Source organism: Myotis yumanensis, unplaced genomic scaffold (genome assembly GCF_028538775.1).
Source record: "Myotis yumanensis isolate MYYU_CA2020_CCGP unplaced genomic scaffold, mMyoYum1.0.hap1 SCAF_19, whole genome shotgun sequence".
In the NCBI taxonomy this organism is placed as follows: Eukaryota; Metazoa; Chordata; class Mammalia; order Chiroptera; family Vespertilionidae; genus Myotis; species Myotis yumanensis.
The window spans coordinates 20,762,950-20,780,203 of NW_027223770.1; the positions used below are offsets into that span (position 1 = coordinate 20,762,950).

Genomic DNA, 17,254 nt, shown 5'->3' on the forward strand with positions numbered 1-17,254 from the left:
CACGTGGTATTTTGTGGAAGAGCCACACTCAAGGGGCCGCAGTTTGCCGACCACTGTCCTAGGAAGCTGGAGAGGGCCCGTGGCCATCGCTCAGGGACAGAGGACATAGCACATTTGGTCCTTAGAAATGGCTGCACCCCATCGTGCACACCCTCACACAGGCCCCCCAACCCCCCCCACCAGCACCTGAGTGTCTACCGGAGACATCGTCCCTCCATCCCCCCGGGGACAGACGCGCTGCATTCTGGCAATTCCCATCACAGTCCTTGCAGGGGGTACTGAAACAGCTCCCAGGGGGTAGGAAGGCCGCTGGCCTTCAAAGACACTGTCACGGAAGGAAGCGCTCTCGGGAGGAGAAATGAGCCCACGGCCACTCGGAGAGGAGAGGGTGGCCTGTGTCCTTCCCTCGCCCAGCACAGCTGCCACCCGGTGGCCAGCAACACACTCTGCTCCCATCACTGGGCCTGATGTGCTAGAGGTGAGGGCGTGGCCAGAGGAAGAAAAAAAAGGGAGTCAGCACCTTGGTCAGCGCTGGCGACACTGGAGGTGGTGGGGTCCCCCTGGAAAGCACAGCCATAGCCCACGGCACCTCAGCCCAGACTCTGGCTCTCGGTCCTGTGCGACACCCCAAAAAGGCAAAGCTTCCCCCTTATCTTCTCCTGTTGTAACCAAAGGGCCCAGAATTCCAACGCAGGGCTGAGAAAGTCTGACCTCATTCATCCCGCAGACCCACACCCCTGACACCGCATGTCGGCGTTGCAGCTGGGACCCGGCCCGCGTGAGAAACTGCAGGTCGCGAGCACAGGCGGGGCGCCTGACGCAGAGCGAGGCCCGTGCCCAGCAGAGGTGTCCGTGATTGCTGATGGGCTTGTGGCAGGGGCAGTGCTGCCCCGCAAGGAAGACCGCCACTACCCCCGGCTCCCGTTTGCTGGGGCCGTGGGCCGGTGGGAAAGTGGAGTTGGATGTCCAGAGATGTGTAACATTAGCCGAAAGGTCCAGGGTCCTCCCTAGGGCGCTGGCCCCGCCCCGGAGAGATGAGGCCGTTGACAGATAAGGGCCAGACACTGCCCCTTTCTACCTCTTGCATTGAGAAACGGACTGTGGCTGCGACTGGGGTGGCAGACCCGCGGTGGAACTGTCCCCACGAGCAGCAGCCGAGAAAAAGGAAGCACCGGGTCTGGGTGGCGGAGCGCCCAGCCCTGAGAGGGAAGCGCCCAGCAGGAGCTGCTTCCTGCTCTCGGAGGCCCCGCTGGCCTCGGTCACGGGGCTGGGCCGCCTCCAGTGCTTTGACTTGGCCGATGTGTGAGCAGGTGACTGAGGAGAGGTAGATGTCCCCAAACCCACCAGGACAGCAGCACCAAGAAGGAAAGACTTCAAGGAACCCGACAGCCACCTGGATCCCGGCGGCCAGCAGGGCGGCTCCTGCACCGGAGGAGGGAAGAGAAACCAGACACGCCCACCCCCTCGGACTCTGCCCTGTGCCTGGACAGTGCCATCATCTGACTAGAGGGAGAGAGAGAAAGAGAAAGAAAGAGAGAGAGAGAGAGAGATGCATCTTCAGGTATTTTAAGATGACCTCGCAGAAGTGTCTGGTGCTAACAGTTTGAACTAGGACAAGATTTGGGCAGAGCGCCCCCTCCACCTTCATTCCATGCCTCAGCCAGTTCCACTTAAACAGAACCAGGGGAAGAGAGGGGGTCCAGAGCACCCCCAGAACCCCCAGGCATCCTAGATTCATCTGATCCCATTCCGCCCACACCGGGCCCACAGGGTGGAGGGGGGCCCCAGGCAGAGAAGTCTGCAGGCAGCACGTGGAGAGCAGGGAGAAGAGCCGCCGGCGGGCTCCCTGCAAGTGGCAATTAATCAATCTGGGAAATTAGCTCCCACAAAAGGAAAGGAAGAACCCAGTCAGCGGCTTTGGATCAGCGCTCGGAGGGCGCCGAGCCGGAGGCGGGCTATGAATAGAGCAGCGGCAGCGAGGTGTGCAGCGCAGGCGGCTCCAGAATGGAGGCCCTTTGGCCCCAAGGCTCCCCCCGGCCTGGGCTGGACCCGAAGGGGCTGATGGGTGAGCGCGCGTGAGCTGGTGCAAGCCTGCTTCTCGGCCCTGCCGCTAAGAAGCTTCCATTCTGAACCCAACCGTGGAAGGAAGACGCCAGTCCGGCTCTTTGCCTGCCACCCTTTCTTCACCCAGGAACCAAGAAATACAGGCTTGTGTTTAGTTCTGGGGCAACGCGTTGCCGAACCCCCAAAGCAGGCAGCCGGAAATCAACGGCAAGCCCCCATTTCTGCTCTGGGTGGGAGAAGGTGGAGAGTCCAATGGTGAGATCGGCTGAGAAGGCGTGACTCCTGTTTCAGGAAGAAAAAAATCCCTGAGACGGGCGTCAGGACACCCACCCAGCTCTCCGCGGTCCTACTCACAGAGCTCCCGCCTCTTTCACTGACCACAGAATAAACAGCACTTTGCTTCAATGTACATCTATATACACATAGAGAAGCCCACACACTACGAACCTATGATTTGCACCTATATCTATATATATGCAGCGCTTGGGGGGACTTAAAAAGCCGAAGCAGAAGCTGAGAGCAGTACAAGCCATCGCTTGCCTCCTCACTTGCAAAGATCTTTGAAGAAGTGAGAAAAACCCACGGCGGGAAGAGGGGAGCGGTGGGCGGAGGCAGGCACCCCGCCCTGTCCCCAGTCCACGTCCTGATCTCCACCCACCACCGGAGGGTCTGCCCGGTCCCATGTCCTAAAGACAAGGTCAGCGGGCCAGGTGTGGAGGAGACCCCGCTCTGCCCAGAGATGAAGGGGCGGAAGCAGAACAGAGGTGTGAGCAGAAGTACCGGCCAGGCCATTGGGGAGGGGCGGGGGGAGGGTAGCCGAGGCCCCGGCACCCAGCACGGCGCACCCCGCCCCGGCCCTCGGCCCGCGCTCTCACTGCGGGAGCACTTCAGAGTAGTGTCGTCACAGCAGAGTGGCATGGCCGGGGTCGTCGTGGTCCACGCTGTTGAGGATGGCCGTCTGGTCTTCCGGAAGCTGGCGATGGCACAAGTCTGAGAGGCGGGCAAAGGGGTCCGGCCGAGCGTGTCTCTTCTTCTTCCGGAGGCAGACAGCTTCATCGGGCCACAGGACCTGAGAGTTTGGAAGCTGCTGAGCCTGGGAGGCAGGACCGTCTAGGGAGGTGGGACGGGCGCACAGGAGAGGCGGAAAGAAAAGAGAGTGGGTGAGAAGGAAGACTGCGGCCCGCCACACGCACCTCGCTCGCCTGCCGGGACGCATCCTCCGGGCCTCGGGCTTAAACAAAGGGGTCGCTGAGTATACAGGAGACCAGGGCAGAGAGAGAAAAACCACCTTCCTCACCCCAGAGAGACTTGGCTGGGAGGCCCATCCCACAGAACCCACTCCACGGCTGCCCCCCTCCTGCTCCCCAGAGTCAAAGAAGCAGGTGGATCTAGCCAATCCTTATTTCTATTTTATCTTTTATTTAATCTTGAATATACTTATGTAACATATTTTATAGAATATGCCTTTTTTTCTTCTTTTTATTAGAGAAATACTACCCTGGCCAGGTGGCTCAGTTGGTTGGAGCCTCGTCCCAAACAGCAAAAGGTTGCAGGTTCTCGACCCAGTCAGGGATATTGCAGGGCTGGTCCCCTGACTCTTTCTCTCTCCCTTTCTCTCTCTCTCTCTCTCTCAAAATAATCAATAAAAAACCTATCCTTAGGTAACGGTTTTTCTAAAAGGAATATTCAGATGTCTTTTTTGTGCCACCTGAGTACCAAGCACCATTCTAGGTGCTGGGCTTGGGACTTCACACATTTGTTTTCATACCACCCAACACCCACCCCTTCCCTTCAAGCAACGGTGGGTTTTACACGAGAGCTCAGTCACGTGCATAGAGTCAGGCCTGGTCCTTTCTGGTGCCAGGGCCACGCCTCTGCCTCATGGCTCTGCTGGGGATAGAGATCAAGCCGTTGTTTTCCGGAAGATTACACTTTAATGCGGGAGTGAGGAAGCCGGACAAACTGTAAGACTTAAAAACTACAGAACTCAAAGGTGCAGATACTGCAAGTGCTACAGAAAAAGATAAACCAGGGTCACGAGGAAGCAAATGACTGAGACACTGCTGCTCTGACAGAGAAACCCTCTCGAGCCTTGCAAAGACCCAAGGCAACGTGTTCCCGACAGAGGGATGTCACGTGGGAAAGCCCTGAGCTAGGAGCACACGTGACGTGTTCCAGAGACAGGAGGAAGGCTGTCGCAGCTCACGCCGAGTGAGCAGAGAAAGCAGGGCAGGACAGGCAGGCAGGGAGGCCTAAGAAGTTCTTTTTTAAAAAAATACATTTTAATTGATTTCAGAGAGGAAGGGAGAAGGAGAGAGAGCTAGAAACATCAATGATGAGAGAGAATCATTGATCGGCTGCCTGCTGCACGCCCCCCCACTGGGGATCGAGCCCGCAACCCAGACATATGCCCTTGACCAGAATCAAACCCAGGACCCTTCAGTCCACAGGCTGAAGCTCTAGCCACTGAGCCACACCGGCTAGGGCAAGAAGTTCTAAATCTATGCTGGTTTCAGTGGGAAACTTCTGGAAGGTCTGAATCAGAAGTATGCGTGCATGTGTGTGTGTGTGCGTGCGTGCATGTGTGTGTGTGCGTGTGTGCACGCATGCATGTGCGTGTGTGTGTGTGTGTGTGTGCATGAGTAGGCACATGCCCATGACTAAAGGAGAGAATATGTGGTTACATTTTCTAAAGGTCACTTTGGCAGCTGTGTGTACAGTGGACTATTGAAGGAACCGGGCTGGAGGCAGGAGGACCCAAGAGGAGGCGCTTGCCATAGTCAAGGCGAGGGAGGGGTGTGTGTCGGAATGTAGTTTTAGCAGCTGAGACAGGAAATAAGTGGGGTCAGATTCAGGATATGTTCTAAACACTGAGCCAACAGACCTTCCCAATGGATTGGATGTAAGAGCAAGAGAAGAATCGTGGTCGAGGGGCCTGCGTGACTGGGCTGGTAGCAGTGCTATTTATGAACCTGGGGAGGAACTGAGAAAGATTGGGAGAGGATAATCAATAACTCTATTCTGGGCATTATAAAGGCTTATAAACTATCCAATCGCAGGTTCAGCGGGCAACTGGAAATATGAGACTTGAGCTCATGGAATAGGCCTGGGTTAAAGACATCTTTGAGGGTTTTTAATATATAAAGGAACAGGACAAGAGAACGTGGACATCTGCTATGCCTTTTTTACAAAAAAAAAGATAGGTGATAGATAGATAGATAGATAGATAGATAATAGATAGAGGTCTTAGGCTGAAATGAGCTTATAGGAGTTGAAAATTCAGCTTTGGGATCCAATTTCCCACCCAAACTCCAAAAACTTCATTTTCTTTTTTTTTTTTTTCTGCCTCAGTATTCCCACCTATAAACTAAAAGAATAATAACACCACCCAACGGTTAAGTGAGAAATAAGTGCTCCCATTCTCCCCAAGATTCAAGAGGCCTCTGGGTAACACTTCCCCGTAACCCCGTCTCTAAAGCAAGTTCCTCTATAGCAGCCATTCCAGACTGACAAGATCCTGTTCCGCAGTTTTCTCTGACAGCCTGTCGCATCCCTAAAACCACCGGTAAAAAGAGAGTATGGGGGAATGTTAAGGAATTCTCTACATCCAAAAAGGGCTGACCTGGTTTTACGCTCTCTTAGCAGCCACCTATTAACCGCTGGAGAAACGTTAGACATAATTCGAGAGAGGTGTCCTTTTACAAAGCGAGATTCCCCTCTCTCCTTGAGGAAAACATGACCAACTGCAGAAGCTAGGTTCCTGCCACAACATCCCCTGACCACGGAGCAGGACCCCGTCATTCCCACGCCCAGCTAGAAGGCCCGAAACGATAGGGAGGAAATACATACAGAGATCCCAGCATTGCAGAATGGATAAAACTCCGATACGATTTAGGTTGTTTAAAAATAGACTAACACAATACACCATCTTTCCTAACGGTGTATGCAGAAGGGCTCTTGAAAACACACATGACACGAAGAGGAACGGTTCCCAGGCGGGAGGGAACAGAACTGGAAGGACCAGCGGAGATTTTAACCTTCTCTTTCCTATTCTTACATGACAATTCGATGGTGCGTTCGTTGCAAATTCGAGTTCAAGAGAAACAGAGAGTGAGAGAACTGATGGATTCAATCCTAAAGACAACCCCAGGCCGGGGGTCCCGAAGCAAACCACCCCACAATCATGGCGGGTGAGGTGGAAAGAGGGGAGCGAGGCGCTTCCCGCCATTTACCGGATCGTTTCTTTGACTTCGAAGAGCCCTTGGATGACTTTTTGGGCTTCTTTATCCGTTGGTACTTCAGAGCCTCCAGCCTCTCAGGTGCAGCGGCATTCCCGGGGGCGGGTGGATGTGTCCTGCAGAGGGACAATCAGAGGGCGTGGGTCAGCCCCCGGACGGGGAGCCTTCGAAGCGGGGCTGGAAGAAAGCCCAAGAGCCGGCCTGTCGGACAGAGTGCGGTTCCATGGAGTCCCGGACCCACGAGGGCTCCCGGCCCCTGGCTCTCTGTTGCGCCTGGGAGGGAGAAAGGCCAGTGAGACCTGCAGCTTTGGGGGTGCCCACCTTGAGTGGGCGGGCCTGCCGAGCAATCAGAAGACCTAGGAAAGGGAGAGAGACTTTAGTAGGGAGCCCATCACACAGAATTCAAGCCAGAGGAGTGAGGTTTGGAGCAGGAAGCCGCTTCAGCGTCTGAAGTTCTGAGAAGTCATCACCATCAAGACCTTTAAGAAAAAAGTGAAAGTGCAGATTAAAGTGGGAGGTGGGCAACCCCAACCCCCACCCACTGTCCTCCTCCAGAGAAGAGAAGGCCAGCGCCAAACAAGAAACACGCCTCCAGGCTCCTGCTCTCCACGCACGAGACTTGGGGAGAACCCCGCAGCTAACAGCACCGATACTCGCGGCCTCCCTGGCCCTCCGCGGGCTGGGCTCAGACTCCTTCAGTCGTGTAAGAGAACAAACGAAAGGGAGAAGTAGATTGCGATGGTAAGAGAGTCCCAATCCGCAGCCTTGCAAAGCCCATGACAACTGTAGCAAGAATCCCATGAATCTCTCTATTTTAAGATTCAACGGAGAAACAGAGGTTGTTGGGTGAGGAGACCATGCATCGTGGCCTCTCTCTCTCTCTCCCAGCCGAGTGGATAGTGCCATGCGCCTGGCGGACCAAACACATGATTAGAACAAAGTCGATGATTTAAGTGAAGCCCGTGCAGCCCAAGTGACAGAGGGGACCAAAGAGAGCTGAAGGACGACTGTCTGTGACCATCTGTGCGCCCTGGAGAGAATTTTTTAAGAGCCGTAAAAGAAGAAAATCTAGAAGATGCATTATCAATGGCGTTTCTTCACAACGTGAGCCAAACGTGGAGCCTGAGGGACAAAGTCACTCTCTTTCCCACCAGTGCCGGCATCCGCGCACGCGGTCGGTTGATCAGGGAGGCTGAGACCTCCCAGGGCCACGGGGAACTCCACTCTTGCCTCAGCCCCCTCAGCTCCCCCTTCCAGCTCCATCGCAACTGGTCTGCGGTAAATCCTGATGAGAAGGAGTAGGACAGACACCCTGTGACGGGGAAAGAAGTCCTCAGCGGTGAGCAAGCAGTTCGAGGCATTTTTAAAACATGAGAAGGCAGCTGCGCGGCCCCAACACGGGACTGTCTTTGTGGGAAGGCGGGAGAAGAAACTTACAGACGAACGAATGTAGACACGCCTCTGGCCTCTGGGGTTTCCTGCAAGAATTGGCAGTGAAGCAACCTTCCTCTTCGTGGGTGGATGGCATCACTCCATCGCCCTTCAGCAAATAAAGTATCAAGAAGCGCCTCCAAAGTTCAGGTCGGAGGCGACGTCTTGGTCTTCCACGGCCCCTGACAGCACGGAGCTCAGGAGCCCCGCCCTCCACGCGCACAAAGGCACTCGGTCCAACTCACCATGAGAAGGCAGGTCTCCCACCCCAAACACCCAACCTGCCAACCCCCCATTCCTTCCTCCTTCCCCAGCTCCGCAGTCTACCCACAGAGATCCTCACGGCAGCAGCTGGAAGGGAAGGGGGAGGGGGGCACAGGGTGGAGATGGCGACGGCAGGAGGGCCAGGGCGCTCCAATGCTGGTGGGGTGTCCTCACCCCTTCTCAGTCTTGACTAAGGTGTCTGCGTGGAAGGAAGCTCACAGGTATACACCTGCTGTGCGGTTTGCCTGCCTCCAGGGCCCAGCCGGCCTCCTGGGAGGGACCCCGCACAGTGAGTGATGCGTGGTCTGCGTAGCAAGTGGGCCCAGGAAGCAGCGCTTAAAAACATCACTGTCAGGGCTCGAGGGACTCTACAAATTCTATGGATTCTCCAAGCCAAGTGACATCTCCAGGGATGTTTTCATTATTACGACCCACAAATTGTCACTATTCCCGTGTTTTATCACATAGCATCCATTTACCACTCACCAGGCCAGGCACGGACCTACGTTCTCTACAACGTTCTTTCATCCTTACAACAACCCTTCGGGGTAAACACTACACAGTGGCCCCATTTGTCAGAGGGAGAAACTGAGGTGTGAGGCCAGGTAGCTGGTCCAATTACCCAGTGACTATAGTATGTGATAGAGCCAAGATTCTCAACGCCAGGCGGCCCTGTTTTTCCAAACTCTTCCTAATAAAGCGGGTAGAGAAGTCACCCGCAAAGGAAAGTCCTGCTTCCACGTGTCATTTGAGAAATCAGCCGGCCAGAAGGAACTCTCCGGGGTCATCACTGACAGTCTCTGCGGTGGGGGCAGAGCCGGGCTGAGACACACCTGGGGTGGGGCAAAGCTGGCTGCTCCGGGCAAAAACTCCCAAACAATCCTGATCTGTTGAGAAGGATAAGCTCATTTTTTCTTGGGAAACAGCCAAGCATGGACCGTGCCAGGACACCGGCTGGTCACCTGTTCCCACTTTGAGCTCAGCCCTCAAACGCAGAACCACAACAGAAGGCCCCTGGAGGCACCAAGACACTCTCCCGAGGCAGAAAAAAACCACAACCAAGAGTCTAGTGGGACAGTAGGGAGGGAGGGTGAGAGGAGGGCAAAACGGGTCTTTATTTTTAATGAATTACACAGAAAAGATACGTGACATGTGCTCCAACCAGCTTCGTCCACCACCTGCCAAGCCCTTTGGAATCAAATCGCCTCCCTTTTCTAGGAGGGTGACCATGTCCCCGTCAAGGTCAAGCTCACCTGGGGCACTTCCAGGTCATGAGGCCCAGGGCGCTGGTGTCTCTCGGACATAGGAAGCTTGGGTTAAGCAACTCCATCTATGAAGGTGGCAAGTGCACCTGAGGTTGGCTGGCAGGTTCCCTATCAGGACGGAATCCAGCCCTGGGCTGTCCGGGAAGCTGAGCTCCCAGTTTCGTTCCTGACTGGTCCATTCTGCTCAAGCGCCCAGGAACCCACAACTCTGGGTGCTCCGTCTCCCAAGGAGTCGGAGCATTACTGAACGGCCAAGGCCTCGGGCTCAGGGATTCTCCTGGATCTGCCGTATCGCCTTGCCCAGACACTGCCAGTAGCATTTCTCTGCAGGTCAGAACTACCCAAAATTGCCTGGAATTGACTTGATCTCTCTCTCTCTTTCTCTCTCCCTCTCTCTCTCTCTCTTTCTCTCTCTCTCTCTCCCCATAAAATCCATACGAAATCCAAATCATGACCATTTAGCTAAGCTTCCCTTAGCTGCTTAGCTCTATGCTGACCCAGAGGAGTGGAGAAAAAGACCTCCTGGTTCAAATGTAGGCCGACACAGGACAGGAAAGCCAAAATCCAAATCCATTAAGGATATTTCCTGCCCTTAATGCCCACAGAGTGGACCATGAAGACACCATTCTCAGCGGCCCCTCCAGTCACCAGGCAGACGCACGATTTAACGAGCACTTGCCTCCTCTTTCCTAACTGCCCGAGAGCGGGCTCGGCCTGTCTGGTTAGACCCTGCGGTTGGCGGGCTGAGGGAATCCACACACGTACACGGTGTAGCCAAGGAAAAGGCAGGACTATGCTCCACGTACTGGTACAGAGCAGAAAGCCAGGCGCCTGGCTGACAGCTGCTCTGCTCTCTGCCCACAGATGGTCCGTTTCTAGAGGGATCGGGGCGCCCGCCAAGTGCTTGGCCTCCCAAGTCAGAAGCTTGTTCCAAATGGGAGCGCCTTCCCAGGGCTCCTCTAGGAAAAGGGGATCCCTCCACGCTCCCAGACCCACCTGCATGTGCAACGGAGGCCAAAGTCGGTATTAACGGGAAAGGGGATCAGAGGGAGCTCTGAGGATAGGGGTGCGACGACTGGTCCCCAGCAGGGAGCTGAGAAAACCCCTCAGCCTCCCAGCCATTCACAGAAGAACAGTCCACAGATACCCCGTGTTGAGAGGGGGTTGGGAAGAGGAGGAAAGGGGAGGGGGCAGAGGAGGAGGGGAGCGGGGAGACACCTGCAGGTGTGGGGAGAAGGAACAGGGAAGCGACTGGAGGAAACAGAGCGAGAACGGACGTAGACAAGACGTGTCACATCTCCAAGCAAGACCGAGTGGAGACACATGCAAAGGCGCGGCGTGAGGACAGCGTCTGACGAGGAGCCTGCGCCTCCCAATGGCCCGCAGCGACCGCACCCCGGAAGCCCGCAGCAAGCAGGAGGCGTGGCGGCTCCCGCAGCCCAGCACCCGCAGCCCAGCACCGTCAAGGTCTAACTCCGAGGCTGTGGGAGGTCTGACTCCCCTGGGAGGGGGTGCGGGCCAGGCTCCAGGGAGCCATGCTCTCTCGTGTGGCCCCTGGTTGCTGGGTTTGCTGGGCAGTGAGCATAGAGTAGTTCAGCTCCCCCAGATCTGACACGGAGGGAACCATGGGGGCGGAGGGCCCCCAACAGCTGGGGGAGGGGAGGGGCAGGAGCAATGAGAATGGGGTCCAGCACTTTCCAGGAGTGGGGTAAAAGCTGGTCCTGGAGCTGTGACCCCTGCGGGGGGCGGGGGGGGGGGGCGGGGTGGTGACCGCGGGGCCATCACTGGGCGGCAGGGAGGGAGAGCGGGAGATGGAGGACAGCCCAGTCACTGCCACTCTGAGCGTCCCCCCTCAGGCCACGGAGGCCCTAGTGCAGAGGAGCTCACAAAGACCGCCTGACCCTGCACGTCCTCCCAGTGCGCACGGTGGCCGAAGTGGGGCCCCGGCCGGCCATACGCCACACATTCTTCCAGGGCCTCCTGGCTGCTGGCACTTTTTTAGCTGCAGGTTGTAAAGAAATGGCTCAGCATCTTCACCAGGGGACGCCTTTCTGATGACTGCAAACGTTGTATAGTCCCCAGTTAGCATGGCCAGCCCCCCGTGGACCTCTCAGGTGGCAATGGAAGGCACCGCTTCCAGCCATGGAGGCCGGGGCACCAGAGGGGCCTACGCACTCCCGTCCATGGCAAAAAGAAGCGTCTCCCTAGTTACCCCGAGAGCGAGCCTCGCGTAACCCTAACAGCCTTTTTAAGAGACTTGATACCCCTCTGCATGCCCAGTTCCTAAGGACCCCCCCCGCCCCGAAGGAGCCACTCCGGGAGGGGGCAGCGAGGAGGAGTGCAGGCCCCCATCCCGGGCGAGTGTGTGTCTCCTGCCACCTCAACCCTGCCTGAAACCTGTCCTCGCCTCTTCCGAGCTCCCCTGGACTCCCTGCAGCTGCAACTCAAGGGTCAGGAGTGGTTGCCACAGGGACCCTGAGAGCCATGTGACCCTAAGGGCAAGGTCCACAGCCCAGCCTTGCAATAGCCAAGGGCGAGCAGCAGAACGCAAGGAGCGTGGACATGGGAACGTTTCCCACCCCCGCCCTCAGAGGACCCCGGTGGCCTGGTCCTAAGAAGGGCCCCGTCCGTGGCCAAGGGAAGGAGCTGGGCTGCACCCCAACTCTGTGCTCCCTGACGGGACCAACTATTCGTAAGACCCCAGGAAGACAGCGAGGGGCCAGCCACCCCAGAGAAGGTCTGAGTTTGGGAGTGCCGGGGGGAGGGGGTGCTCTACCTGAGGCTGCTGGGAAAATGGGGCAGAGAGAGGGTGGGTGTTCCTGGTTCCAGTGTGGCCCCCGACAGATGGTCAAGGGTACAGAGAGGCCAAGCAGGTCTTAGGCACTGTGGGCCCCTCAGGTGCATGCAGGGCCCCGAGGGACCTCCGGGGCAGCTCTGAGTGTGTGGGCAGCGGAATGGCAAGGTGTCTGAGTAAGGAGACTGCAGGGCGGCTCTGGGAGAGAGCTTGACATGTGGGGCGGGCAGGGCGAGAAGCTGCAGCGAGGCAGTGCCCGAGCGTGGCCTGGGGGGGCTGTTGGAGCAGCGTGATGGGGGGGAACCCAGAAGCCGTAGGATTCAGGGAGCAGAGGCTGCCGCCCCCACGGAGGGGGTGAAGGGACATGGTCTGGATTCCCCTGTAGAGGAAGCGATGGCCCTGCCGAAGCCCCGTCCGCCTGTCCGCCCCCCGCCCCCCGGCCGCGGAGCTCCCTTACCTATTGAGCTGAGGAGAGGCTTGTCTCGACAACACTGCCCAGATAGCTGAGATCAATCAGAAACAAAGCAGTTATCAACACAGGCCGCGGGGCAACCACCCACGCACACCCAGAGGGGAGGAGGGGGGAGCACGGGGACCAGAGAACCGACAAGGAGGCCAGAGAATGGGGCGAGGGAAGGAGAGGAGAGAGACAGAGAGCCAGACCAACGATGGGACAGAGCAGATGAGCGCGCTGCAGAGCGGACGACAGGGCTGCGCCCACAGCATCTACGGCAGACACCACGGGCACCACGCAACCACGCGCACCACCTGGCCTGGCGCCGGCTAGAGCTCCCCTCCGCTCCCAGGACTCCCTGCGCCCCCACCAGGAGCAGGTGGGGTGGGAGGGGAGGCCTGCACTTCCAGGTACCAGACAGGGTGGGAATGAGTGGGGCAAGGGAAGGGCTCTGGGCTCCTCCTCGACCGCCACCCATCCTGCCTACCACCAGGCCAGCTCCTCTGGAGCTGGGCGCCCCGCACAGGCGGCCACACTAAGAGAGACCAAAGGACGGAACCAGAAAGAAAGAGGGAGGCAGGGAGGGGGCGGGGGGGGGGGGGGGGAGAGGGAGGGAGGGGAGGGGGACCAGGGGTACTACCGAGACATTGCAGGCTCTTCTGAGCAAGTTGGGCCAACCCAGAGAAGATGGAGAAGGAAGAAAGAGACAGAAAGACAGACTTGAGGAGGAAGAACAGGGAGGAGGAGGAGGAGGAGGAGGAGGAGGAGGAGGAGAAGAAGAAGAAAGACAGAGAAAGGCACAGACAGGCGTCCAGGCTGATTGGTACCTGGAACACCAGCTGTTTAGAGTGTGCTCTCTCGGGCAGGCTGATCGCAGGAGCTTGTCTGTCTGTCTGTCTGTCTGCAGCTTCCTGCGAGGCACACAGGTTGGGGTGGGGTGTGTGGTTCCAGGCCCCTGATTCACAGCCTGAGATCTGGCCCCCAGCCTCCAGGATATGCCCCCCACACCCCTTGGGAGAGGCCGTGGGAGGGGCCCGGTGCTCACTAGGCCACTAAGGGCAGGGTTGGGAAGAGGGGCGCCCCTGGCCTGGGGGGTCCAGGGAGGCCAGGCTTCAGGGTCCTGCCAAGCAAGGAGGAGGGGCTGGGAAGCAAAGGAGCCTGGATGCGAGGTCTCCGGGCAAACCCTGGCACCGCCCCCACAGCCAGGATCCCAGGGACCTGGTGAGCTCTCCACTCCACCAGGAACTCGGGTGACCGTCCCTGGGGCATGCCACGCCCCTCCCCGGGCCCATGTGTGCCCACTCCTGAGAGCCCTGGGCTGGATGGAGAAGAACCCTCCTGCTCCTGGCAGGGTACCTGGGCAGGTAAGCCCCACCCCACCCCAACTGACCATACCCTGCTGATGCCAAGACCAGAACTCCCCCACAGGGAGGCTGCAGCGATTCCAGACAAGCCCTGTCACTCTGGTTGATGGACGGGTGGAGGGCGGAGTGAGGGAGGGGGGCAGGAAAATGACCAGGTGCAGGTGGGCAGGAGAAAGCAGCTCACACTCACCCTGAAGTAGGTAACTGTGGTGGGGGGGGCTCTGGTCTGAGCAGCTCCTCCCCCATCCTTCGAGGGGAAGGCGTCTGTCCAAACACATCCAAGTTGTCCGCAGGCCCCGCGGGGCCCAGAGGAGGGGAGGGGTAGCCCGTGGCCAGAGTGGTGAAGCCCACGGCGGGCCGGTAGCTGGGGCTCCCGCTGCGGCTGCTCTGGGACGGGGAGCCCGTGGACGGCGTGGACTTGCAGGAGAAGCTGACGGCAGCCGGCGGCTGGAGGGTGATCTCGGACATCTCAGCCTGCTGCAGGAGGCCGGGGCGAGGCCGGGCCCGGGCGGCCAGCTCCGGGGAGCCGGTGCGGGAGCTGAGGGGGCTTTGGGTCAGAGGCGAGAGCCGGGAGGGCTGTAGCACCACTTGATGTAAACTGGGCTCGGCGCGCCTGGCCTGCCGGGGGCTGGGCCGGGGCCGGGGCTGGGGCTGGTACCACCGGGTGTCCAGGCCGAATGTGCTGGGGCCACCGTGTCCCCCCGGCTCGGCCGGCTCGGGGTAAGGCAGCACGGGGATGCCCATACCTTGGCTGGTATGTCTTAGCTGCCCTTGGCTCACCAGCGGCTGCACGGGTCTGTCCTGCCACTTGGCGGCGGGGGGCACTGGGACGGGGCCTCTGCCCGGCGACTTGCCGGCCCAGCCCTTCGGCGCCTCCAGAGACAGGATGCCCGGGTAGGCCGAGGGCACCTGGAGGGAGGTGGGGGGCAGTCCTCGGGGGAGGCAGGCCTTGGGCTGCAGACTCTCGGCCACATCACAGGGGTGCAGCTGGTGGGGGAACATCATGGCCGGGGTTTCCAGGCCCCCGAAGGGGCACTCCGGCCGGCCCCAGGGCTCCGGGGAGCGCCCGCCCGTGGGGGTCTGAGTCAAGGGCAGCGTGCTGTTGGACGCGTTCTCTCCGTTCTCCTCGGGGATGGTGGGGTGGCCGAAGGGCCCCTCCATGTGCAGGGGCGGGGAGGACATGACCGAGCTCAGGGGGCTGCCCACTTCCGGCATGTAGAACGGCGGCGGCTCCACCTCCCCGGGGCTGCTGCTGCTCAGGTACCCGTAGTACTGGCTGTGGTGGAAGGGCCGGGGGGCGGGCGGCCGGGCCTGGCCTGTCGCCTGGAGCCGCCCCTCCAGGCCGCCGGGGCCCTCCAGCCCGCGGGGCTGGAACCGGGGGCTGTATGCTGGTGGAGGCAGGTAGGACTCCTGGCTGGACGACAGAGGGGTCAGCTGGGACTTCAGGGCAGCCACCGAGGTGGGCACCAGGGGGTCCTCATTCTCCTCGTCAGACTGGCGGAACTCGGGGTACATGTCCGTCTCCTCGGCAAAGGGAAAGCCCTCGATGCGCCTGCCCTTCACCGGGGGCTCCACCTCGGAGGGCCCCATCACAAAGCGGCCGTCGGGGCCTCTGCTGATGAGCTCGATGGGCGTCGTGGCCTCGGCCTCGGCCTCCGCCTTGGCCACGCTATACTTCTTGCTGCTGATGGCCCTCTTGGTCTTCTTGTACAAGGACAGCTCCTTCTCCCGGCTGGGGCTCAGCATTCTCTTGGCTGCGGGCTGGCCCTGGTCGTCGGAGGACTCGGAGGGGGGCCGGAGCGTCCGGATGCTCTCTGGGCTCACCTTGCCCGAGGACAGGCTGTGGGAGAGCAGGAGAGTGAGGCAGGGGACACACGGGCCGTTACTCCTTTGTGTTCCCTGAGCCAACACCAACCACAGTCACCAGGGAAGACAGGACTAGGGAACAAGATCGCAGGTCACTGCATAGTCTGGCGTGAAACCCTTGGGCCAACACTCTCCATTTGTCTAGGTGTGTATTCTGAGTGAGCACCCGCATTTCTACTTCTATTCCGCTCCGCCCCACACTTTGCTGGGCTCTGTCCAGTCCCACCTGCCACTTCACTCCCTCCCAGGTTGCTCGCAGAAAGAAGCTCATTATACTATGACAACACAAAACATATTCAGAAGGCAAATCTGTTAGGATGACCGAGAAATAAATCACAGAACTACACTCGAAGCCAAAGAGAAATGGGTTCTCGGCGAATCTGGATCATTTACACGACTGCTCCTTCTGCGGGGAACAGCGCGATCAACCTGCGGTAACCAGCAGAGAAGAGCCGAGACGGGCTGAGCGAGGCGGACCGCCCACTGTCACACCCTGACCGTCCACCCTGACCGTCCACCCGCACACCACAAGCAGCGTGTCCCCCGGGGCCGGGCCGGGGCACTTACGGGGACTCCAGGCTCTTCCTGCAGTGGGTGATGGAGAGCGGAGGGTCTGGAAGGAGAGAGGGGGAGACCTGCTGAGGCCGAGACACCAAAACACACGCCAGCGTCGACAGGGCCCAGAGCTGAGCCATGAGGGAGCTCGTCCCCACCCCCAGGCGCTTGCCTTCTTCAGACTCTCCCACGGTCCCCATGTCCTTTCTCCTTCTTTCAAATCAAGTCCCACTGGCAACTCTACCCTCTTCTCAAGGGGCCCCACCCTACACACAGGCCGTCTCTCCTGACGGGGAGCTTCTGAACCCGGGCCAGGTAGAGCCGGGGGCGGGGACCGCACCCACCTTTTTTGCGCTTGAGCTTACGCTTGCGCTGCTTGTTGACAAAGCAGGCGGCCAGGGTGCTGAAGAGGATGGCTGCCGCCAGGAAGCAGATGGTGGCTACGATGCCAGCCAGCACGGGCCGCGCCAGGCCATCGTCCGTCAGGTCCGGCTGGGGGAAGATGTCTGCGGGGAGGGGCATGGAGTCCTGGGAGGCGTCCTCTTCCCGAGGCCCCGCCCACTCTGACACCCAGCCCCCATGTGGTGGCCTGGCCATAAGCACAGACAACAGTAAAGCTCAGGCTCAGGCTCCAGCCCCGAGGAGGGCTGCCTGGCAGGAGAGGAGTGGAGGGGATGGATTACAGCCAGGGAGCCACCACATAGCTGGTAAAGAAGAAAGAGCATCAATACCTTACCCTGTGGGGGTGACCATTTTAATATCATATAATAATCTAGTGCTTACGCCCAGCCAGCGTGGCTCAGTGGTTGAGCGTCGACCTATGAACCAGGAGGTCATGGTTCGATTCCTGGTCAAGGCACATGCCCGGGTTGTGGGCTCGGTCCCCAGTGTGGGAGGTAGCCAATCAATGATTCTCTCTCATCATTGATGTTTCTATCTCTCTCTCCCTCTCTCCCTTC

At 59.0% G+C, this 17,254-nt stretch overlaps 1 protein-coding gene across 6 annotated transcripts in view; it reads right to left on the minus strand.

The window, feature by feature from the left end:
- Window positions 1–242: 242 nt before the first annotated feature.
- The window catches only part of IGSF9B (immunoglobulin superfamily member 9B), a 49,784-nt gene continuing 32,772 nt past the window's right edge, over window positions 243–17,254 (minus strand). For 2 of the 6 annotated variants that reach the window (XM_070399656.1, XM_070399653.1), the window contains exons 16-20: window positions 16,640–16,801; window positions 16,308–16,353; window positions 14,065–15,714; window positions 6,297–6,418; window positions 243–3,174 (exon numbers count right to left, since the gene is read on the minus strand). In XM_070399656.1, coding sequence (XP_070255757.1) covers window positions 2,966–3,174; window positions 6,297–6,418; window positions 14,065–15,714; window positions 16,308–16,353; window positions 16,640–16,801 — 2,189 coding nt within the window. In that variant the 3' untranslated portion in view covers window positions 243–2,965. Of the gene's footprint in view, window positions 3,175–6,296; window positions 6,419–11,210; window positions 11,265–12,513; window positions 12,560–13,337; window positions 13,422–14,064; window positions 15,715–16,307; window positions 16,354–16,639; window positions 16,802–17,254 lie in introns of those variants that run through there. The other 4 variants (XM_070399655.1, XM_070399657.1, XM_070399658.1 and 1 more) reach the window with 4 other exon arrangements.